Source organism: Vipera berus (genome assembly GCF_964194415.1).
Source record: "Vipera berus genome assembly, chromosome: 2".
NCBI lineage: Eukaryota > Metazoa > Chordata > Lepidosauria > Squamata > Viperidae > Vipera > Vipera berus.
This window is the reverse complement of record NC_138203.1, coordinates 233,001,086-233,025,934: the sequence shown is the minus strand read 5'-3', so window position 1 is coordinate 233,025,934 and position 24,849 is coordinate 233,001,086. Positions and strand designations below refer to the sequence as shown.

The 24,849-nt window shown below is 36.3% G+C and overlaps 1 protein-coding gene across 4 annotated transcripts in view; it reads left to right on the top strand.

Moving 5' to 3' along the window:
- The first annotated feature begins 2,218 nt into the window (after window positions 1-2,218).
- TASOR (transcription activation suppressor) overlaps window positions 2,219-24,849 on the top strand; it is a 44,346-nt gene continuing 21,715 nt past the window's right edge. For all 4 annotated transcript variants that reach the window (XM_081321010.1, XM_081321011.1, XM_081321009.1 and 1 more), the window contains exons 1-14: window positions 2,219-2,730; window positions 8,352-8,497; window positions 8,963-9,055; window positions 10,877-10,949; window positions 11,529-11,620; window positions 12,144-12,311; window positions 14,288-14,409; window positions 15,176-15,207; window positions 17,655-17,760; window positions 19,003-19,106; window positions 21,126-21,229; window positions 21,380-21,452; window positions 21,551-21,625; window positions 24,084-24,767. In XM_081321010.1, coding sequence (XP_081177136.1) covers window positions 2,364-2,730; window positions 8,352-8,497; window positions 8,963-9,055; window positions 10,877-10,949; window positions 11,529-11,620; window positions 12,144-12,311; window positions 14,288-14,409; window positions 15,176-15,207; window positions 17,655-17,760; window positions 19,003-19,106; window positions 21,126-21,229; window positions 21,380-21,452; window positions 21,551-21,625; window positions 24,084-24,767 — 2,239 coding nt within the window. In that variant the 5' untranslated portion in view covers window positions 2,219-2,363. The remainder of the gene's footprint in view (window positions 2,731-8,351; window positions 8,498-8,962; window positions 9,056-10,876; window positions 10,950-11,528; window positions 11,621-12,143; window positions 12,312-14,287; window positions 14,410-15,175; window positions 15,208-17,654; window positions 17,761-19,002; window positions 19,107-21,125; window positions 21,230-21,379; window positions 21,453-21,550; window positions 21,626-24,083; window positions 24,768-24,849) is intronic.

Sequence of the window (24,849 nt, the reverse complement as noted above, 5' to 3'; positions counted from 1 at the left end):
CCTCCTCTTTGTGGCAGCCCCTGAGATATTGGAACACTGCTATCATGTCCCCCCTCATCCTTCTCTTTATTAAACTAGACATACCCAATTCCAGCAACCGTTCCTTATGTTTCAGCCTGCAGTCCTCTAATCATCTTTGTTGCTGTTCTCTGTACTCTTTCTAGAGCAAAGTGTTGTGCTTCCTTTTTGTTATTTGCCTTTGGTGTCTCTCCTCTTGGTAAAAAATCTGTTCCAGAACCAGCACGTTTATGGCAACTTATTATGCTATCAAAAGAAACTTTTCAGAATAGCAATAACACTTAAGACTTATATACTGCTTCATAGTGCTTTACAACACTCTCTAAGCAGTTTACAGAATTAGCATATTGCCTCGAACAATCTGAGTCCTCATTTTACCAACTCAGAAGCCTGGATGGCAAAGTCAACTATGAGCTGGTCACGATTGAACTCCTGGCAGTAAGCAGAGTTAGCCTGTAATAACTGGATTCTACCACTGCACCACCACAGCTCCCAGAAACAAGAGAAGCTTACCTGCTCTTTACTAATCTGCACTTTTCTTTCTTTTCCAATTACTAGTTGTACTATAGGAAATCTCTCATTTCACTATCAATTTGTATTCTTTTAATAACTGAAATATAACAGGGATCAGCAGGAATTTTTTTTAAAAAAATGATGATGTTACAATGAATTCTGCTTAGTATGTTGATCAGAAATCTAATGATAGCCTTGATGGAACATATATGCGGTTAGCCCAGTTACTTTAGCAGGCCTTTAGGATCATTTCTGTACTCCTTTACCTTATCTACCGAATGCCAGCTTCCCTGTGTGACAAAGTAATAGCTAAGAAAATGTGTAAATATGTGTCTCATTTCTGTTCAGGGTTCCCTTTTGCTTTTTAGTGAAGGAAAAGCTGACCCAAAAAGCTGTGTGGACAATTAGCAGTTTGCTTTCATTTATGAAGAGAAAGAATGGGTTCTATCACAATACCACATAGAAAGCTGAGGTAGAGACTACCTCTTAACAGTTCTCAATCTACAGTACTATGGCAGGGGTCTTCAAACTTGGCCCTTTTATGACCTGTGGACTTCAACTCCCAGAATTCCTCAGCCAGGCATGCTGGCTGAGGAATTCTGGGAGTTTGAAGTCCACAAGTCATAAAAGGGCCAAGTTTGAAGACCCCTGTACTATGTTAACTAAATTATTTTAAAGGTGTATAACCTTATGTCCAAAGCAACATGTGTCCTATGTCCAGAATTTATCAGTTTGTAACTTTAGATAGACATGGCAAACATTATTATTAGATACATAATGGAAAAATTAACTCATTTTAATTGAAACAAGTCAATTTTAATATTTAGGAGAATATGGCTAATAGTGCACAATTTAATTGCCCTAAAATGCTGAGGAACATGCTTTTGCACCTTAGAAGTTTCTGTGAAGACACAAAAGTGGAACATTAATTAGAAATCAAATAAACCAAGATGTCAATTAAAAAAGCTAATTGAAGTCTGGAACACAAAATACATGAATAGCTGTGACAGTTAAAAATAATGTATTTGCAATAATAAATTAAACTAAGTTTGAAATACAAGTTTTGTTCAATATTTGCTTTCTCGTTCCCTGAAAAGTATTGCACATGCCTCCATATAGAAAACTGCAATATACATTACTAAAGCGAAAGAAAGTTCTTTTCTACCCTAATTTGCCCATCTTTCTCAACTTTTTGATACTGGTGCACTATTTTGGGCTAGAATGGAGGGTTAACAGAAAAAGACAACAAAGGCGAAGTTAAGCCACTTTTAAGAACAGAAAATTGACGGGCATAAATAGAGTACTTCAAATACCGAAGGAAAAAAAGCACCAAGTTGCTCGCTATTAACATCTATAAGTAAACCTTTCCTTCCTTCTAGTAAAAAATTCAGTTTCCTTCAAGTTAAAGGCGCAGTTAAATCACCATTTTGCGATGACACTGAGGGGAAAAAAAAAGACACAATAGCCTCTATTTTGCGTACAACGACCAAAGCCGAACTCGAACGTCGACCACGGCCACGCGGTACTCCACGGGCTGCCACGACCTTCCACATCCCCGCGGAGAGCGCGGGGCCTGCCTCCTCAAATTTATGAAAACCGCTGAACGCTGATTGGCTGCGAGGGGAAGTGAAAAAGCTCCTCCTCTTTCCTGACGCCCCAGCGCCATGTTATAGTGAAAGCGGGGAGGGAAGGAGCGGGAAGCGGGTGGCTCGCTGGCTAGGCGGAGGGTGGAGGCGGCGTTGCGGGCGCCCTGCATGGCGTTGAGGAAGGGGAAGGTCTCGCTGGGGGAGAAGCGAAGGGTCGTTTCTTTCTTGACTGTGTTGCGCAGCTGAATGGCGGATGCCGCGGCTATGAGTGGCGGTGAAAAAGCGCCCGAGCCCTCTCAACGGGTGGAGGATAGTAGCGGCCTCTTCGGTGTGGAGAACGCAGCTGCAGCAGCCGAAGCGGACGATGGCACACAAAATGGCGCCCGCTCGGAAAGAAGCCGAAGTGATGAGTCGCCGCTGCTAGACCCTGCCGCCGTAGAGGACAGGGACTCCCCGCGCAGTGGCCATCGCAAGACTGGGCTCTCCGGGGCCCTCGAGCAGACACAGGCACAGCCCCTTAGCGAGGGGCTGGGGGCCTCGTTCCTCAGAGCCCCCGAAGATCTGCCTCTTAAGAAAAACTTTCAGATTCCCAGGAAGAGCAGAGAAAAGAAAGGTTGTTACCTCGAATCCCCCCCTCCCCCGCCCTTCCTTTCCCTTCCTCCCGCTTTCCTCCCCTCGCTCCGCATACATGGTGACATCGCGCACCCCTGCATGCAACTGCTGACGGGCGTGGAGAAAGAAAGCCGCCTCTAGGCAGCCTCACAGAAGGGGAAACGATTGTGCCTCGCAGGAAAGGAAAGAAAGAAAGAGAGAGGCTTTTGGAAAAATGCAACCCGCTTGGGTTTGAAATGAAATGCTTTAGAACCGGAAGAATCCGAATGCGCTTCGGGGGGCTGGGAAAAAGGCTGGATGATAATGCCGCCGCCAAAGCCCGATGCTCGCGGAAGAGATGGCTCTCGAAGGAGCTCGACTCGGCTCCTTCGCGCTCTCTGCAAAAGAGGAAAGTCCTCCGCTTTAGGGGTTAGGCCGGCGACACCGTTAAAGGCGCTCATCACTTCCCTGAGAGGCTCTAGATACATTTCATGCTTCCCCACGAGGCGCTTTTTCTCCCGCGTGTTTTAAGGACGGAAGTGGTTCTGTGCCACGTGCCCTTCAAAGGAAGCTTAGTGGTTCATTCCACTTGTTCTTCGTGTCTGATCTTGACTTGTGAATGGGGCCTTTTGTGGCAATTCACAACATGTTCCCTCTTAAGTTAGCTTCCATTGGAAATCTTATTTCCAATCCTTTTTCTTCAAAAGCGGATTATTTCTTAAACCTCAGGAAAGATAGGGAGAGGAGGTAATCATCTATTCTTAGGTTTATAAATACCGCTGTCTATTTCTCATTCTTTTGAGAAGATTCGTCAACTTAAGCAGTATTAGAATAGACTTGTATAAGGAGAAAGGTAAGGTTGGTTGACTTGACCACCTTGAAACTGACAACGTTGATTTATATCACACAGGTGAATCAAATGTTCTGTTAGGTTGAGAGTCTTGATTATCATCTTAATAATGAGCCAAACAATGCCTTTTTAAATTAAAAACCATTATCTTGGGAATGGGAAACTAGAAGAGCAATCCAGATTCATATCTTTACAGACATCTCAAATTCTTGGTTCTATTCCAAATAATCAGTCTTCAGTTTTCAGATACAGACTGTACTAGTACCACTTTTTAATCTGTTGCCATTGTGTATTCTTTATAGGAGGTGCAAGGATCTAGGTTCTTGAAGATAAATTTTATCACTGCAACATTTTTTTGCTATTTGCATTGGCCATTTCTTGTTAACTGTACTTAAGAACACATTGATTTTAAAGATTTAAAAATGAAGTTAATCATTTAAAAAGCGATAGCCTTTTTCCTCTTAAAGATTATTCTGATTTGATCTGTATTCCAACACTGGGAAAATCTCAGCCCAAATGGAAAATTATTGTGCCATTACATAAAGGATCCAGCAAACATCTGTTCAGTTTGTAAATAGGCAAAGAAGCTTCATGAGAAATGATTGTTTCATAACGGAATAGTTACGGAAAATATGAAATTAGATACTTTAAATTTTTGGATGAAATAAATAGCCATGGTAGTTACTATTTTTTGTTAAAAACGAAGACCCTGAATTTAAGAGTCTCTAGAAAGGTTAGAGTGAAAATTCCATTTCTTTGGCATCATTGATGTCTTCTGTGAAAAATTCTTGATGATTTTTGAAACATATTTCCAAGAGGCACAGAAGAAAATTTCTTTATAGACTCACCCTGCTATTAGCTTCAGAATTGGAACAATGTAGAATATTTTGGATCTTTGGGGAGCATATTTCTATTGGTCCCATTTTTTTAAAATGAGAGTACTGTAAAATTTACATATGTTTAACATTATTTAAGACTATTGTAAGAAAAATGGGGGAGGATAAATATGGCCATCATCCGTTTTCTTAAATGAAGCATAATAAGAGGTGGAATATGATATTGTGGGAACCATTCTATCCAGAGAATTGTACAAAATGTTTGCCTCGAAATGAGCAAAGCAATGAAGAAACTAATAAGAGGGATTATGTAATTAGTCTCTTGCCAGGGATTGATTGTGGCGAGTTAGAACTCCTTGGAGACAAATGAGAGGAAAATAATAATTTCTTTTTTCAGAGGAATAAACTAGAAAATATCTGTAAAGAACTGAAATGTGACTTTTTTTTAAAAAAGCTTCCAAACTGAAATGTTTGAGACCATTTCATAGAATAGAGTGGTCTCAGAAGTATCAGTTCGTACTTTAAGCCACATTAAGTAAAGTTCTTTTTAATTTTGGAAAGTTAGTGCTTAGTTCTAATATAAGGAAGGCAGTAATTGGTGCATTTTCTAGAAAATGATGCATACAGAGAAGATTCCTACGAACCATTATCTAAAATTTTTGTTTTGGATGGAGTAACAAGATAGATAAATATATTTCTGAGGAAGCAGTTTGAAGCGTGTGAACACGTATGGTTAACATTGATTTTATATATAAGGTGGAAAAATACCTATCTCAATTTGTGTCATTGTTCACTTGTTACGAACGGTCTTGAAGTCTTCAATTTTACAGCATGAGATAGGGCATGGGTGTCAAACTCGCGACGATGTATTGTGACTTTTTTTCCCATTGCCGGCAATGGGTGGGCAGTTTGACACCCCTGAGAGGGTATCCATCATTCTGATATTCTTCTGTATTAGGCAGCTGAATTGACAAATTTAGGGTGTTCATCAGCTTTTAAATATTTTGAACATTGAGCTGTGATTCAAAAGAAACTGACAATAAGATTCTTTCATAAAAGCCAAAAAAATAGAAAAATCCTCATCTGAAAGTTTTATATTTTTTTTATTCTAATTCTTTAAATTGGGAATCCAGAATACAAATCTGAGAACTCTCTATTTTACTCAAGATATCTTTTTCATGCTGCTCTGCATTTGTTCTTTGATATAATGAACAAGGTCTTATATATATAATTCCCTATCTTTATATTGTGAAAGAATCAGCAGCTTTATTGAAGATTGAACACAATCTAAAACTAATTCTTGATTGCGCGAAGAAATGTTTTTTTTCTAGGTTTCTAATAATATGTACGAAGTAAGTTGAATGAAATTCTATGCTGATCTTTGGTTATTATGCCCTTGATATAATATGTAATGGAGATTATGTTTTTAATAGACACATCTTTATTTTTTTTCTTGGCTCACCTACTTTTTTCAAAAATTGAAACAATTGTTATCAGGGACCACATGTAACACAATACATTGCACAGTCTATGAATACAAGATGATATAGAAAGAAGTGAAGATCTGAAACTGCTCCTATCCTGAAGAATAGGCAATCTACTATCATAGAAATTTCCAAATTCAAATGAATTACACATTTGGGCACAGAACTTTGGTAGCCGTGTCAATTGCTTTGGGTTTTAAAGCTTATAAAGTTAAATATTATGGACCCCATCAGGTTGCTTTCTGGAATGCAATTTACAAACAGTCATGGCTCCTTTTTTCCTCACTTTCCTTTTCTCCTTCCTGTTTCTTGTTCTGTTTAAACTTAAGTTCCATGTATCCCTTGATCTTGAATTTTATAAATTTTTGAGAACATGGTTTAAACAATGGGTGCCAGTGCCATTGCACTGAATTGTACTATTTTTGAAAAAGTCTAAACATGGAATTCCACAGCCTATCTGCACTTCACATTAACTACATCTCTTCCATATAACTTCCTATTATAAAGAATTAAAAAAGCACAGTTTAAACTTAAAAAGTAAAACAAAAGCCTTGCATAATGAAACTTGATTGTTCCCCTTTACTACACCCAGTGCACATACCCAGTTTTGCACTGACTTAATGTGGTGCATACTAAAACAGGTGTTTTAGATTACAAATTTATCATTTCTGATCCATGCTGATTGTTGTAATCTAAGATGTCATTATTTTGGGTGTGGCTAATAACAAGCTGAACCTCTGTATATAATATATGAAGTTTGTGAAACTTGAGCGGAATTCATATATACTTAGTTTGATGGATAATGCAGAAATTAGGACTAAATGTTTTAAAAAATACAGATCAATGACCGTTGGAACATTGCAGTATTCATTGAGGTGCATATAAATCAAATAAAAACACAAGGGGCCAGAGGTTTGAAAAAAATATACTTGATAATATTTGGACTCTAATGTTAGATTTTCCTAATATATTGAAATCACATTTTAACTGACTAACTGTTTCTAGATTTTTCCTATATAGTTGAGCACAGAATGTGAACTACTGATTTTCAGTAAATAAATACAATCAATAGCTTTAAGACTAGATAAAAAGTCTTAAAAAGGAAGGGGAAAGGAAATAACTATACTTCCTCTTAAAATTTTTTTAATTAAATTTGAATAAAATACACTTAAGTTGTGGAAATTCATGCAGGCTAGTCAAATATTAAAATATGCGTCCAGGTGGTAGTTAATTTTTATAGTTAATATTAGATACATTACCCATTGCAATCCAATGGCTTGCAGTATCTTCTAGTACATCACATTAAAACAATTACAATATAGTAAAACAAAAGTAAAAATATGCATGTAACCAAATATATCACAGACATACAAAACCACTAACCCAGATAAAACATAAAATTGAAACAATTCAAACACTTCTGATAAAATGTGAAAAGTTATTAATATGTAAGCTAATAGTATCTGTGGGAACAGTATTCCACAAAGAAAACACTGCAAGAAAAACCACTGCCTGCAAGCTCCCATCATTCATAAAAGCAGAGGATTATGCATATGTTTTTCTGGAAAGGATTGAGACTAGTTGGCGATGTATTTGAATATAATATCCAATCCATATTTATTTCTGTCATACAACGTTTCACTATAACTAATGATGGCTCCTAGAAAACTCAGATATTTGTATGGTATATAATACAGGCATAATTTGTTTACTTTATTGAGCATAAGTCAAACATGGTAAATAAAATCACCATTGATTTAAGAGCAATAGAAAGGCTTGGGGAACATTATCTGGTCCTAAAAAAGTGGAGTTATTTTGGATTTTTTTTAAAAAATGAAGTTGAATCTGATTAGTTCTTCGATGTAAGAATATCAGAAAAATCCAGAGCTATAGAGCTGATGGTGAAGTTGAAAAAGCATACTGTTACAAGGCAATAATTATTGATACAAGGAAATTACTGTAAATTTTATCAACATGATTAAAAGCAGTGTTTGTAGCAGTATACCACAATTGTTGTTAGTCTGATTGGTTGGATAGATCCAGTATGTTTGTGCATTGCTCCAGTCTGTTATAATAACATTCCTAAAAATATTTGCTGAACTTAGTGTATCATTTGATACTTCAAAACAAATCCAAAATGTATAAGCCAAAAACAAAGTCTAGTTTATTGCTTTTAGAATTTACTAAGGAGATCCAGAGCCTTAAGTTTAATCACAGTGGAAAGAATAAAGGAACAAGTAAGCTGTTCGCACTAACATGATATTTGCAGGAAGCCAGGCTAAACCAATAATTGTCTATTTTGAATAATGGTGCAGGAGAAGTAGCTTTTCACCTAAGTTCATGCTTTTCTATGTTATTAGGATAATAATTGGATTTCAGATTTACTAACACCTTTACCTTAGATTTAGTTTCTAAAGTTTTATAATTTTATAAGGCATCAGGAGTGATTTTCCTATTTTCTCTTTTTTGGTAGCTCTTTTTCAGCCCATAACAAATGAATCCCGTGAATTTGAAGATATTATGAACGTTTTGCATTCATCATATTTAGATATCCTTTCAAAGGACAGATTCACATACAAAAAAGCCAGTCTGGTTCATAGTGAACTGTTGGAAAAGGATGTGAGTATATATTATCAATGTACATAATTAAGTGCTATGCATGCAGAAATTTCAGATATATCTAGGGAGTACTGGAAAAGCTTCTGTCTAAAAACTCATGGTGTATGAGAGCAAAGAAAGGCCAGGGGTGTCGGGGAGAGTTACCCCAGTAACTTGTGATCTTCTTGCAGCTTCCCCATTGATTTTGCTTATGAGAAGCCTGCAGAGAAGGTCACAAATGGTGATCATGTAAGTGCGAATTGGTTGTCAAGTGCCATATATTGTTCATTGCCTGTGGAGAGCTGCAAAGGTGGGAACTTTGAGGATCAGATCTGAATCCATTCTGTGCTATGACCATCATAACTTAAACATCATAGCAACATAACATAATGGTTGTCAAACAAATGATTTTAACTTGAAGACTACCTATATACTATGAAGTGTGCTAGTTTTTATTCATTATGTTATTTTTTTCTCTCTTGAAAGTTCATAGAGAAACGAAAAGAATTGAAACAGGATGGGAGGTCAGAGAAAGAGCTTGCTGAGGCATATGCATTTCTAAAGGTTGATCGTTTGTTGGTAAGAATGTAATTTTTGTAAAGTAACTGTATTGTTGGTTTTCTCAAATCAACAGAATTGAAGCATAAAAGAAAATTATTCTCTGCATATCTGGAAGAATGTTGTTAAGCAAATTCTTAATATTGAGATGTCAATTTTAATACCTGACAGAGCAGAAGATGAAATAATACTTAACTGCTATGAAAGACAAATTTGAGAATGTAGAACAGGGGTGTCAAACTCAATTTCATTGAGGGCCACATCAGCATTGCGGTTGCCCTCAGGGGGCTGGGTGGGTATGGCCAGGGTGGGCATGGCCTACTGGGTGGGCGTGGCTAGAGTGTGTATGGCCTACTGGGTGGGCATGGCCAGCTCTACATCTTTCGCATCAAGGGTGCCTATGGGGGCCTGGGCAGGAGTGGGACAGATCTGAGGGTCTCTGGGCCAGGGCCAAGGCAGTGGGGGCCATTCCCTCACTGTTTCCAGGATAGCTTCACGGGCCACATGAAACCACTTTGCGGGCCGCATCCGGCCCCCGGGCCTTGTGTTTGACATGTCTGATGTAGAAAATTGGTAGATGATGATTGTTTATCAGACAAAACTATTGCTGCATGAACATTCATTGGCAGCTTCGTAATTTTGTGCCTTTGAAATAAAATATGACATTAAGCAAAGTCTGTCACTTCAGTTTGGAGTAGGGTGGAAATTTTCTGAGGCAAAAATGATCCCTTTCAACTTTTATCTATACACATTTGTGAGGTTGGGGTTGGAGGTTTACATTGGTTATGTTTGCTCAGTATTTGGAATAACTCCAGAGTTAGAAGGAATGTGTAAATCCTTTGAAAGAGGTGCTTTAGAGAATATTTAGTAACAATGTAATACTAATTTGTTAATATAACTGCATCTTTCCATATTTTATGTCACTTCAGCATATAGAAATGGCTGAAGACTGCTTCTCAAAAATTATGCAAACCTTGAAAAAGATACTATTTTTTCATTATTTGAAAAATGGTGTGTTTATGTGGTCCCATGCTTTTTAAAGCACACTTTTTGCAGGATTTGTGCTACCTTATTAAGCAGAAAGGCTAAGTCAGATATTGCTATCTCCTGTATCCAGCAAGGAAGGAGAATTGAACTTTAAATTATTGCTTTCCCATTGCAATTACTGAAATACTGTGAGTGCCTAACAAGCACAAAGACAAGTTAGTTAATTTTGTTTCTGTAATATGGTAAAAGAAGTTGTCATCAAAATTCTCCAGATGCAGATATTGATGGCTTCTGTTGTATTTGTTCTTTGAGCATTTTAAATACTATTAAACATTCTGTGCCAATGTGCTAGAAGTTTAATATAATAAAGGTTAGTTTACAAGATTATGTCAAAGACATTTTGATTAAAGGTACCATTAACAAACCATAAGTATGATGGAGCTTCGGCATTTAATCAGCATTTAATCGGCATTTAATATGGTTGCCAGGAGTACCATCAGTTGTGCTCACATATGAATGCCTACAGCACTTTTTTCTGAGCTGTGATTTGAATGTCCTTTTTTGGTAAAAGTATAATATCTGTGACATCATTTAATGGACTTTAATTTTAAACAGACAATATTTCCCTTGCTCATCCATTAAATCAAGAAATTAGTATAACTAACCATATGCTCTGTAAAGGTAAATTGTTACTGTATGCTATCTAAAGCCTCCTGACCTAATATTATTTTAAAAAGTATTTTATAGTAAAACAAATGCAAGAAACAATTAAAGACTAATACGATGATAACAATTGGTCAATCATTATAGTGTCACAAAACTCATTCTGGTATATTAAATAATATTTAATTTCAGGTCCAAAATATATGTGAAAATGGCTTACTGGTGGGCCATTCCAAGATAACAGTTCTCGGCAATCCTTCAATGGGTAACTATGTCTTTGTTACTAAATATGTGGTAATGAGAAATATGAAGGCAGAAGATGTATTGTGTCTGATTAATACATTTAAAACCAGGATACCAACTTTATCCAACTGACTTATTCTGAATTTTTAAATCAGTTACCAGTCTGACTTGTTTATTTTCAGCTTTAATCTGAATGATTTATCAATATGTTATCATAAAGAGAATTCTTATAAAAATAAAAAATAACTTTGGAGACTAATTTTCTCATGCATTAATATTAAATGATCAGATTACTTGCAGACTTATTAAGAAAGTGGGTGGCATGTACTTTTTTTTAAAATAAGTCTGTTTTTCCTGGATTAAAAATATAACTGCTGCTATTCATTTGGATGGTGGTTCAGTAGTTTCATGGAATGAACACCTTTTGTTATTGGAAATGTAACATTGAATTTTATCTATACCGTATATTTTATCCATACCATATATTGAAATACATTATGCGGTATGGGCATTTTGACATTTTTTGAACATCACCAAAAATAATTCTGTAAATATCATTTGTTAACATACTTTGTTGACATACTGTTTTCACATTTTATAGGTGTATATCTTTCCAGGTATGCTGACTTGTTACAGGCTAATCCTCTGGAGGCTTGTGCAACTGGTGATATTATTATTTTTAAAGTAATAAAGGTATGCTTTCCCTTAAGTTTTTTAAGCGTTCATCTTATGTCTTAAGGAGAAATAGTAAACCAGTATAACACCTTGTTTTTAATGCAATAATATATCTGAATAAGACACTTTAAATAATCTTTCTCTGTATAAATGTGATTACAATATTTTAAAATTTAAACATCTTTTAAAAGCACTGATGATGTTTCCTAGTTTGGAAATGAAATGTATGCAAGCAAATAATCCTAAATTCAGGCAGCATCAAGGGCTCCACAGTACAACCCACCATATATATTCATCACGTTGTTATTAAGGGATGTTGTATATTTGTATGAACTTAATCCCATAGAATTAAAAAGTGCACTGGCAATTTAGAAAAATATTAATGCCATTTCAGATAAAATTGAGTTGAATCCTCTATGACTAAGCTAAGGGATATATTAAGTGAGCATTAATTTTCTATAATGTGTGACTTTACAAGGTAGAAAATGTGGGCTTGCATTTTACTTGGAATAAAATTAATAACCATTTCCTAATATTTTAGGGGAAAATGAAGACTATATATGATAAATATGATAACCAGACAGTAAATGTAATGGATTCAGCTGTTAAAAATGCATTGGATCCTACACCAAAACATGAATGCCATGTTTCAAAAACTGCAAACAAAATTACATCCAGCCGTAATTACAGAGCATATGAACGTACACAGGTAAAATAATATTGGAAAATATTTATATGGTTGCTCCAATTTCCTAATTGTTTAATGTAGAAAAGTGTCTTCTGATTTGTAAGATTTATGGAGAAAGGTTTTTCTGCCGACCAGAAGGGGTGTGGTTTTGAATATTGTCTGCATCCCAGGGATGGAGCTTTGCTTGTTTGTGTGGCCCGCTTGCTGGCATGGTGTGGGCTGGTGCCAGTCCACGGACTCAGGGTTGGGGACCCCTGGATTAATAGCATGTGGAAGATTGCAAACTGGAATGCAAGACGAGTGAAAAGTAAAGTGCACAATTGATTGAAAGAAAAATACATAAGTTACCGTATTTTTCGGACCATAAGACGCACCTGACCATAAGACGCACCCAGTTTTTAGAGCAGGAAAACAAGAAAAAAAATATTCTGAACCAAATAGTACCGGTATACTAGGAAGGAAGGAGGGGAGACAGAGAGAGAGAGAAGGAAGGAAGGAAGGAGGGAGGGAGGAAGGAAGGAAGGAAGAAAGAAAGAAAGAGATAGAAAGAAAGAAAGAGAAAGAAGGAAGAAAGAAAAAGAAGGAAGAAAGAAAGGAGGGAGGAGGGAGCAAGGAAGAGAGAGAGAGAGAAAGGAAGGAAGGAAGGGAGAAGGAAGGAAGGAAGAGAAGGAAGAAAGGGAGGGAGGGAGGAAGAAAGAAAGAGAGAAAGAAAGAAAGAAAGGTAGGTACCGGTAGTTTGTTTTCCCTGAATAGGTTTTCTAAGATGCCAAATCAATTTCAAACAATTAGCAGTATTATCTTGCAAATGGGAAATCACTTCCAATAAACTCCGCAGAGAAACCTGCAGGGACAACTCCTCACGGCTTTGCTGGGGCAAGTCGCCTATGAGGTTTAGTTTAGCAAAAACTATTTCTTTAGCAGCGAGGTAAAAGAAAGAAAATGTGCGCGCACAGGGAGGGGGAGGCAGTCAGAAGGCATGGCAGGCACGTCCGTATTTCCTCCCCTGCCGACCAATCACAGGGCCCCCCCGGAGAATTCCATGTCTTCATTCAATCACGTCTCTCCAATGGAGCTGATGGACTACGTTGACTGAACGGGAGACAAGTGTTTTCACTTACCTTCGGACCATAAGATGTACCTCGTTTTTCCACCCACTTTTGGGAGGGGAAAAGTGCGTCTTATGGTCCGAAAAATACGGTATACATATGAAACTAAGAAAATGAAAGGTTGTAATAGAAGTGAAAAAAGCTGATACTGTGGACAGAAATGAGTGAATAAGTGAAGTGAAAGTGGAGGGTTACTTAGGAATGAAAAGGTCAAAATATATATCAAAATATTGGTATCTTGTGCTTGTAGATTGTTGTGTTATGCTGTAGTGCAGACATGTCAAACTCGTGACGACACAGAGCTTTTTCTGCATTGCCGGCAATGGGATGGGGGCAGTTTCCTCATGAGGCGTCCAACCTGTGGGCTGGCAGTTTGACACCCCTACTGTAGTGCCATTAAGTCACTACGTAAAGTGGTCATGTGACATCTCACTTAATCACTTTGCTTAGTGATCGAAATTCCAGTCCCAATTGTGGTTCTAAGTCAAGTATTACCTGTATTTTCTCCTTTCTCATAGCATTATTGTGTTCTACGGTTTTTCTGCACTGTAAATAATACAGCTTATATTAAAGATAAAATAATGTGACGATCTATTTATGTATCGATCCCATTCAAGCTTTCAGTATACTATATATTTTAACTTGAATAGTTGAATGTATTTCTAAATAAAGTTACAGAGATATGTTTGGCAAATTTTTTTGTTCCCAACATTGCTTTTATTATTAATTAATTAAATTTATATGCCATCCATCTCCCTGATAAGGTGACTCTGGGCTGCTCATCACTGATGTAAATTTCAGCAAAACTAGGACTATATTTCACTGATCATCTAATTGAGTTGAGGTCCAGTAGATTTCAGACAAAATTGTTTGTTATACATTTATTTCCAGTATTACTTCTATGAATATCAGTTTCATGAGATCAGGCAAAGACCAAGACATGTGTGTCCATATGCTGTTGTATCATTTTTGTACAAGGATGAAAAAATGCAAAAGTACTTGCCTCAAGTAAGGTGAGTGAAGCTTTCTTTATATTTTTAAAAGTACTGTGTAAAATATTACTTAAAATTTATGACTTTTATTTAATCGAACCTTTTATATAATGTTCACGTCCCTTACATATATTATTCATACCCCTTACACTCTATTAAAGCAACAAGTAGCACTTATGAAAACAAGTAGGTTATAAATTCTCCCTAAACTGTAGTGAGAAGTCTCCCTTCAACTCTCAAAGCAGTTTGCTGTACTATAGGGAAAGTGATGAATTCACTTTTTACAGTCATTAGTCTGCAAATCATGCCAATTATATCAGCTGTAACATACACCTGAGGGATACGCTTTCATGCCTAGCACTAAATGGAGACAATGTATAATTTCTGGAATGTAACATTGAAACAGGCTGAAATATTAGTTTTGACTTTTCATGGGTAAAATGCATATAAATGGATGTTTTTTCTGAAAAAACAAGAAATACTGCCCTTTCCTGTAAGTGGCTTAAGATCTTACCTGAGTGCAGCGTTAAAAAATATATAACTTTAACATGAGCTTTAACCAAAAAACCTGCACTATCTCCATACTGTTTTGAAAGGTGTAGAAGTAGCTGATGGGCTGTGGGTAGTCAATGAAATATTGAAGTCCCACCTATGAAAATTCTTCCATTCTTTTCTATATGAAAAATGTTTTATAAATTGTATAGTTATTCTAAAAAATCTAGATTTTATTATATACAATAAAAATGAATTGTTTTTTTAAATTACAACTATTTACTTTTGCTTATAGATCAAAGACTTCTAGTATGGATAAAAGTACTGGTAAGAATTCAGTTACTAAATAAAATTGTGGGCTATTGCCTGAAATGTCAACTTGTCTACAGGTAGTTCTTGGTAAATGATTGCTTCAGTCAGCAAATGTTTGAACTTAACGACAATGTTGAAAAAATAGGTTTAAGACCAGTGTTCAAATTAATGACTGTTGCAGCATCTCCACAGTTACATGATTGTGATTTAGGTGCTTTGCAACTGGTGCACATTTATGATGAACACAACATTCTGGGATCACATGATCACCATTTGTGACCTTCAGAGCTGGCTTCTGACACTGGCAAAGTCAGTGAGAAAGCCGGCAGTAAGTTGCAAATCCTGGTTATGTGACATCACACATGATGGCTGATATTTTAAAGCCAGGCACAGTCACATGATGTTTCATTTAACAGTGGTATTGAGTGAGGTTATTACATGAGGGCTACCTTTAGATGTGATATTCTTTCTGCAAAGTAATGGATGCTCATCTGTTTTAAATATATTAAAACATTTTATGCCTTCCAGAAAATACCTAAATTACTGATTTTTTTTAAGTTAGAATTAATCTTATTAAAAGTATTTAAAGATAGAGATATATTCTAGGCAGAGCTGCCCTCAACCTTTTGGACGCCCAGGATTGGTTCCATAGAGGGTGGTTTTTCCACAGAAGGGGGCGTACCCAAATGGGGTTTCGCTTGCTTGTGCAACCTGGTTCCTGGACTGCAGTTCCTGGAAGATTTTCTGTTAAAAGAGTCTTCTGTAGAAAGATGGGATACTTGGGAGTTGGAATTAGGCAGGAATGTTGTCTTGAAAGTGGGTGTTGTTCTCTCCCATTCCAGTGATAGTTAAAGCTCTGAGATGTTTTGAATACTTGGCTGGGAAGCAATCAAGTACATTTTGTATTCCATTGTATTTAGTATTTAATTTATGTAAATTCTTCAGTCAGGTAAATAACATTTTCTGTATTCATTATTTTCTCAGGCAATTTATCAATGCAGTATGCAGTGACCGAAGATAAATGATAATAAATGATAATGGATGATAAAAGATAAATTGGCTGCATATGTAGTTGTGTGGAATCCGGCTGTGTAAAACACTGAGCATATCATGAATTAGAATTTAGGTTTATTTGTAAATCAAAATTATTGAGCATCCTTTTGTACTGGGAACACTGAACTCTAGGTCAGGTCTGCACAAAGTGTTGAAGGGAAAGTGTCACATTGATAAAAGAAAAATTCTTATGGGCCACAAAGAAATACCAGAAGCACCAATTGGCTGTTCAGGGCCTAGCAGAACAACAAAGCATTGGAGCTGGCAGTGGCAGCGCAGCAGAGATGGTTCTAAATATATTACACTTTAAAAGCATCAGTGGGCTGAAAACAACACATGCTGTGCAGTCCTCTCTAGGTATTAATGTATGCTGAACACTCTAACCATGGAACGACAAAAAATCCCCTCCGGTGAATATATAGAAATGGAAGTTCTAATCTAGCAAAATAGATGCTAGGTTTTTTTTGTTGTTGTTGTCAATGAGACATTCTAAAAGACGTGTAAAATTTATTGGGCAGATAATGTCCAGAACTATATTCTGGCTGTTACATGTATTATATTGATAAAAGTCCACATTTTTTAGGTTGTATTGATGCTTTATTCGTTTTGTGCATTCAGGCACCTTGACAATTGTTTTTAATCAGGAAGTTGAAGTGTACAAAGTAAAAGAGCCTGGGGGGGGCAATATTGACAGCCAAACAATTGTTCGATTGTGGTTCAGATAAGTTATTTTGACAGCGACAGTGAAAGGCAGCTTATGGAGAATACTTTGCAGCATGAGTAAACATTAGTGATGGATGCTTTAAGCATACTAAAAGCTGTTAAATAGAAGATCCTACACTAGTGTCTTCCACAGAGAGATCCATATGGGACCTGAATATGACTACCTGCATTGTACTGATATAGAAAAGAACTATATTTAAGGATATTCCATTTACTTAGTGGACAGAAGATGTTATGTTCATGCTCATCACCGTATTGTCGGATTTTAGATAAAAACCTGGAAGTGGGAGGAGATGTTCTGTCTATTTCTCGCCTGTGCTAAAGGTTGCTGTTGGCAATAATGTTTATATTTCTTAAGATATATTATTTTTCTGCCTACTAGATTTAAACAGATACAGTAAACATCATTACTATTTATGTATGTTTATTCAGTAGTAAAAACAAAAATAAGCTTATTGAACAGGTTTCTTCCCTTTTTGTACAAAAACAAACTGAAGTTAGATCAGACAGAGTAGGAAGATTTGTCTTTTCTATCCAAACTTACTTGTATAGAATTCCTGGTCATTTGTTATTATCAAGTGAATTTTGACACTACATATAATTGCCTTGATAATTTAATTATTAAAATCCTCTTTTTTAAAGAAACAGATTAGTATTTTGAATATTTTTGTTCTTTTATATTGTAGATAAAGGAAGTTATACTTTGTGGAAAGGGCAACTTTTAAACAAAGGAAAGCTTGTTTGTCATGCTGCTTTGATATCTGAAAAACGCCCGACGCTTCCCTGCAAACTGTAAGTATTCATAACCAGACTTGGAGTCAGTTTGAATTGGGCTAGATTATCTAAAATTTTGAAAGACTAGAACATTCTAGTTCTGTGCACAATACTAGTAATTTTATTTTTACCTGCTAAAATACATTTCTAGCTTCCTTAGATCTCACTGCTCCCCAGGTTCTATACAAGATTCAAGAACAATTTATTAAGACAGAGTACATATGCTTGCTATTAATACAATAGCAAGCATATGTACACACTGGTAAATTTTACATCTTGCCCCCAGAATAGCTTCCTATAGAGGAAGGATATGCAATACAGGATCAACAAAAGTAGGAGAAGTACTATGTGATATACAGTCAACAATCAGTGATGCACTTGCAACTCCTATCAGTAAGCCTGGAAGGCATGTATATACAATGAACTAATCTGATGAACAACTTTTTCCTTAAGTGCAAGTCCCAATCTTACTTTGACTGTTCTATGTTGGCTCAGGAGGCCAATGCCCCATAGTCTAGAACCACTTGTTTATTGTTTTTTATCCCACTTCTGCAGAAAAGCAAGGTGGCACCCAGTTTTTCAGCACAATACCCCTATCAGATGTTCGTTAGACTGAGAGAAAGTGACTAGCCTGAAGGTCACCCTGTGAGCTTACACGGCTAAGGGTGGATTTGAAGCTGAGTGTTCCCAGTCCAAGTCCAGCATTATAAACCTTTATGCTTTTGTGGCTATATATGCAGTCTTCTCGCTGTTCTGGTCTTCGGGACTGTATGTGTGTGTGGGACTTCTAATTATGAATTAGTTTCTATGACTTTGACCTAACTTACCTTAGTTAGGTGTAGATCCAATGATCTTTACCAGCTAGCATGCCTGCTTGAGATCTTAGCCTCCATCTCAGATTTCCAGGCACCCATTGTCAATTTTTGTTTTGCCTTTTCAGAAGAAGGATTCACAAATTTACCCGCATCAGTTGGTTTCTGTAGTTTCATCCCCGATCCATTGGTGGTTGTTAATCTTGTTATCTTGCATTCAAGAGCCCACAGTCATGTTTGCCTCAAACTGTCTTTCTGTCCACTGGGTCTTGCTACCCTCACATTTTCTACACAAACTTGGTTGCAACTTTTTTCTTAATCTGATTCTTGGTAAACAGTTAAGCTTTTTGCACAGTTCCAGATTTTCCTTTCAGGATATGAAAGGAAAAAAACCACAGTTTTGAATAAACCAAAAGAGTAATGATTTTTTTTCTTTTATCACTACTAGTCCTCAAAAGCTTGATGTTGAAATGGTAATCAGCTTTGAAAATTTGGCACAGAAATTATCATCACGAGTGTTGTCTAAAGAAACTTATTTGGGAGAAAGGGAAGGTAAGAGCTTTTTCTAAGTTTAGGAAAGCAAGGATAGAAATGTAAACAAATTGTTTAATAAGCAAAACACTTAGCTTTTGTCGGCCAAACTGCCGACATCAGAATAAGAAGAGGAGTTCCGGGAGTTTGCTTATATAGCCGGTTGCTTTTGCACCCTGCTCATTGAGCGGGTCACCGGTCTGTTCACCTCAATCGGCCATAACATTCCTAATAGTCCCGCATCTCTTTGCATACTTACGGAATTGAGAGTTGTTTTCTCGCTTGTGGTCGTTCTCCTGGCGCACTTGTAAATGCCAGGGGGGCGGTTATCCAGCCGCTCTTGTTTCGTGTCTCCCCCCCCTTTCTTTGGTTGAACCGGAGCCTCTGTTTCAAGCTCTAACGCAAGGGATGTTGTGGATTAATCCTTCCTGGGGATCGCCGTTGTAGCGATCTAATACAAGGCACGTCCAAGATCTAATACAGGGCACGTTGTACATTCATCCTTCCTGGGGATTGCCGTTGTTCTGCCTGTAGCCACGCTATTCAAATCCTGCAAGGAGCGGATTTAACATTTAACAAGGAGCGTTCTAACATGCACACACCCAGGATTTGCATTTTTAGTCTTATTAAGTGTGTGTGTGTGTGTATCCATCCTTAATAAGACTAAAAATGTGAATCCTGGGTGTATACACACACACACACACACACACACACACACACACACACACACACACAAAGAGAGAGAGAGAGAGAGAGAGAGAGAGAGATCAAGGAATCCTAACAATGTTGCTGCTGCTAGGATTCACAGAACATTTAACTGAAAAAAAGTATTTCCTCCAAATTAGAAAACAAGTTTTTCTTTATTTGATGGGATGTGGAATGGAGGAGATGTACTTTCAAATTCTTTAGTTCATCTGAAGATCAAGAGAATGGGAAGAAAATTCACACTTTTCTCTCTTCACCAATTCCATTGTATTCCATTATACTGTTATGTAAAATAAGACCAGATTTCAGTTAAGTCCATTGAGTTTTAATTTGGAGATCAGCAATCAGGTGTACTTATTTCCAGCAACAGAGAAAGCTGCAGTGAGGCACAGTCTAGTTACAGGTCCTTAATTACAATCTTTAGCCTTATTTAGTTGTGTCTCATTGATAGCAATCAGATGAGAATGCCTTCCTCACAGTGTAATGGGCTGCCTAGATCCATATTGCTTCACTTCTAAACTCCAACCACTAGGTCAGTCCATTCAGTAAGTAGTGACTATCATTGCCTTCTATACTGTCTAGAGCAGGGGTCCCTAGCCCCCGGTCCGGGGATCAGCATTGGTCCGCAGCATGCCAGAAACTGGGCAAACAAGCAAAGCTCCATCCGCAGGATGCAGGCAGCAGGTGAAACCATGCCCCTTCCGGTCCTCGGAAAAACCTCTCCACGGAAGCAGTCCCTGGTGCCCAAAAGGTTGGGGGCCTCTGGTCTAGAAGAGAAAAAAAAAATCAGTAGACAACACTTCATTCAGCTGCATGGCTCAGTGTGGCACGAAACACTTAAAACAATGTCATTTGAAACACCAGTTTTGTTTAGGCTTAAAATGTTCTAGGTGGCTCTTTTGAATTCAAACCATTTTGAACACCTTAGTAATGACTATAGTCCACAACATCACATTGCTTAATGTTGAGTTAGATTTTATACACTTTTTTAAAAAAGAGAATTTCATGGAAGGGGAACTTCCCCAATCTCTTGTGGGATTAGAGAAGTGAGAAATGAGCCATTGTGAGCCAATATAATGTAGAACTCACCCTGGACAGTTCTTTCCAAAAATGAGTGGTTCCCCATTACTGAAGAGTACCTTCCTTCCAGTCCTATCCTATTCAAGCAGATTTATTTATTTATTTTGTTTGTTTGTTAAATTTATTCCCATAGAATTGCTTATTGAGGGATGAAAGGGGAGGGAAATTCTCTTGATGTGATGTTTTTTAGACATTGTACTAACTTTGTTCTCTAATGAGATGGCTTATTGACAGCTCTTTTTTCTATATTCTCAGTGTTTAAGAATGGAATGTATTGTAGTCTGTTTGAAGTTGTGGAAAAGACTAGATCAGGAAGCAATTTGGAAGGTTTACTTCAGAAGCTAGAGACAGACAATCTGGTGAGTATAGATTTTTTCTGTGCTTTTATTGTATGCATATTTGGAAATTTCAAAACAACATGACCTGTTCTTTTTGAAATTGCAACATGAACAAAATCTGTTTTGTGCTATACTTTAATTCCATTGCTAATTTAAATGTCTTTTTTGTAGGTTATTTTAAAACCACTTGTAGATGGAGGATATCTCTTGCTGCTTTCTCCTTTTCAAATGGCTTCCCCATATGGTATGTAAATGCTATGTCTTTCTTGAGCAATTGCTTTGAGTAGTATTTTGCTACCTTTTAATGTTTATTTTCTCTTATTCCCTTCCCCCTTTAATCAGATAATCGAACAGGAAGGCCTCGGGTTTTGAAAGCATTGTTTCTATTTCGAAAGCCTAGAAATTTAGTGACTTCAGGTAATTTTTTCAGTATTTTTAATGTGGCGGTATGTCCATTGTTAATTATTGTTGTATTTCTGACACAGTAACAGTAATGCAAAGTTGCAGATCCAGCCTTGGATTATAGTGAAGCCAGACTTGATTTTCCATCTCTAAAGTACGCTGGAGTTCTAGTGGCCACCAATGCTAGCCCAGCAGTGGGCACGAAGGAGAAAATTTGTTAACTATTATCGAAAGATTATAGTTGCAACTGACTTTTCTTAGAACCAGTGCACATTCATAATGTTTGGTACATTTGTTTGATAAAGCTGATGGTGGTAAAGCTCTTTGTACTAATAGATTGCAGTAAGGAAAAAAAATAATAGTCAAAATATTTTCTTATCTTTTCCTTTCCTTAAGGCCTGAGAAAAAAGTGGTGAATGAAATCTTGAAAGAGGCAAACCTAACTTAGTTAACTCCTATGAATATCTTTAAATGCTACATTTGCTGTATTTAAATGTGTCTAACTAGTTTGCTTACTATAAGCCAATCCCGTCATTTCTAAAGCAGCTTTCCTCCTTACGGAATTATGGGTATAATTTCCTGACTGAGAGGTATCCTTAGAATAAATCTGCAGTAAAGTCTTCATTTTATGAGAAAAGGGGATTACTTCCTAAAGTGGCTAGAATGCAGTGAATTTTATATGGAACATGTGAGGTATTGAACACTGATTCAAGAAAGGAGATAATCTCACCCTTTCTCCTACCTCAGATAGCAAGGAAGAACATGTTATCTACAATCTTAGTTGTCAATGAAAAGCAAAAGGAAGACAGAATCCAAGTGGATTTAGAAGAGGGAAGAAGTAAAGTTAAAGAGAAGGGTTTTTTTTTTTTTTAAAAAAGTTTTGTCCGTGTAAGTCATTGCTAACTCCTAATGACTGCCTGGACTAGTTTCTGCAATTTTCTTGGCAAGTTTTTGGAAATGGCTGTTGTCCGCTTCCTGGGATGAAATGGTATCACTGACTTGAGATCATCCAGCCTTTATGCCTTCTTAAGGCGGATTAGAACTCATGGTCTTCAGTTTCCAGCCCTGATACCTTCATCAATGGCTCTCTGGGTCAAATTTGTTATATTAAAAATGCTTACTGGAATTAAAGTGGTAGACTAAATAAAGGCTGAGTGCATTGTGAATGATAAATTATCATTATAAGTAAATATCACATTCTCCACCCTGCTTTACCATAAGTTTATAAAAAGAAAATTTTGACATTTCAGAATTAACTCCCCTAAACTTCATATGTCTAGTAGAACAATCTCTCATAATTGTTACCTCGCAATGTATTAAAAAGAATTCTGTATCTAAGCTTTAATTAATATAACCACAAACTAAAATGGATATATTGATCGTTACAAAATTAATTACATAAAAGCAAATGATTCATGAAATAATTATACATTTCTTCAAGCTAATATTGCTGGCCACAGCACCAACATAAGTTATCCTTTTAATAATATCTATTGTAGGGATAAACACCAATACATTTCCAGTATATCTTCCTTCTTGTCACATTCATCTATCTGAGTAGTTTTTAGTTTTTGAAGTTGTAACTTTTTTCATATTTAATATGTTCTGAGCTGACCTACATTGTATCATAGGGCACTACTTTAGAAATAGCAAATATTTTAGCTGGTATCTTCTAAGAAAATATTTCTATATTGATCTTTTTAGTACATCTAAGAATACTTGTTTGATTAAGTTTCAGAATGAAATTATATAATTATAGCTACTAAACAAATGATATATTGATTATTTCACTGGCGTGTGTGTGGAAGTATGTATAAAATAAGCATGTATTAATATGACAACACAAGTTGATGGATAGGTAAATTGAAAATACTTATAAGTGAAATTATGTGCTGTTAAATGGTACAGCATTTATTAATTAAAAGGCTTTATGTCCCTTCCAAAATTATTTCCAGAATCAGTGAGAATATTGCATTTAATAAAAACTAGCAACAAAATCAGACTTAAAATTCAGTCTTCCAGTAAAGCAGTAACAAATACTGGTATAAATAGCAATCCAATAAACAATCTATATCATAAGCATTTTTTCACATTTTATATTATATGTATGCATATAATACAGAGGTTTGTCAAATTCTTGTTTGAAGTACTAAGTAGACTGTTAAAAAAGCACATTTTTCCATGTCTGCCATCCCCATTATCCTTCCTGATGAACATGTGAGAAATATCTCAGGTTCTTATCTTAAAATACAAGCAGAATAGGAATCCCAAGATAGATTTTGACCATGTTATGTTTCTTCAATGTAACCTGTTTTAGTTGCTATTAAGGTAAAATGTTGAGGGAGAAATGCATGTGTTAATTCCACTAAGCAAAGACAGATTGTGTAAGTTTATTCAGGGAAAGGTGGAAGGCATCGTATTGCTTACTGATTTTTTCCATTTTCCCTCTTTTTTAATCCCATTCTGAACGTAGTGCACAAAAATGATCACAAAAATGAGAATACATTGGTGTTGGATGAAACACATGAAGTTATACCAGAACTTCCAAGATTTATCCAGTCATTGCATTATGCATACTTACATTCTCGCAAAGATTCTAAGTCTGACTTGAATATTTTGATGGAAAAATATATAAACGACTATTTTAAACGATACAGTAAATATAAAGAATTTGTTTTATATCAATATAAAGGAAACTTGGATGAGAAAAAATTTCTGTATCCTGGACCTAAAAATAAATCCCATCTTGAGAGCTGTTTACATTCCTATATTTTTGGTTCAGAAGTATACCAGATTCCTATTTCTAAACTGAAGAAAATAATGGACAGTAATAGAAAACCTCAGCAGTTCAGTCCTGTTTCAGATTATGAAGCTCTGGAAGATGAATCTGATTTTACAAGAAGAAAAGCTGGCAAAAGAAATGGATCAAAATATGGAAGTGTAGTTGCCAAAAGAAAGTCTGTTCACTCTGGAGATCGTGATAGAGGCAATATTGAAGATCTGATTAATTTAATTCATTATACAAAGAAACATGTAGACAGAGAATCTGACTCAGAAGACAATAGAAATGAAAGCAGGCGGAAACGAAAATGTGGAAGTAAAGGAGAGAGTCCACAAAAGCAGTTAAAAATGAGCAATACATTAGAAAACTATGAAGGTAAGAATGTCTATTAACTGAGGAGTTTAGGAAAACATAAATCTAATTATAGCATGTTTCTTACACTTTGAATCTTAATGCA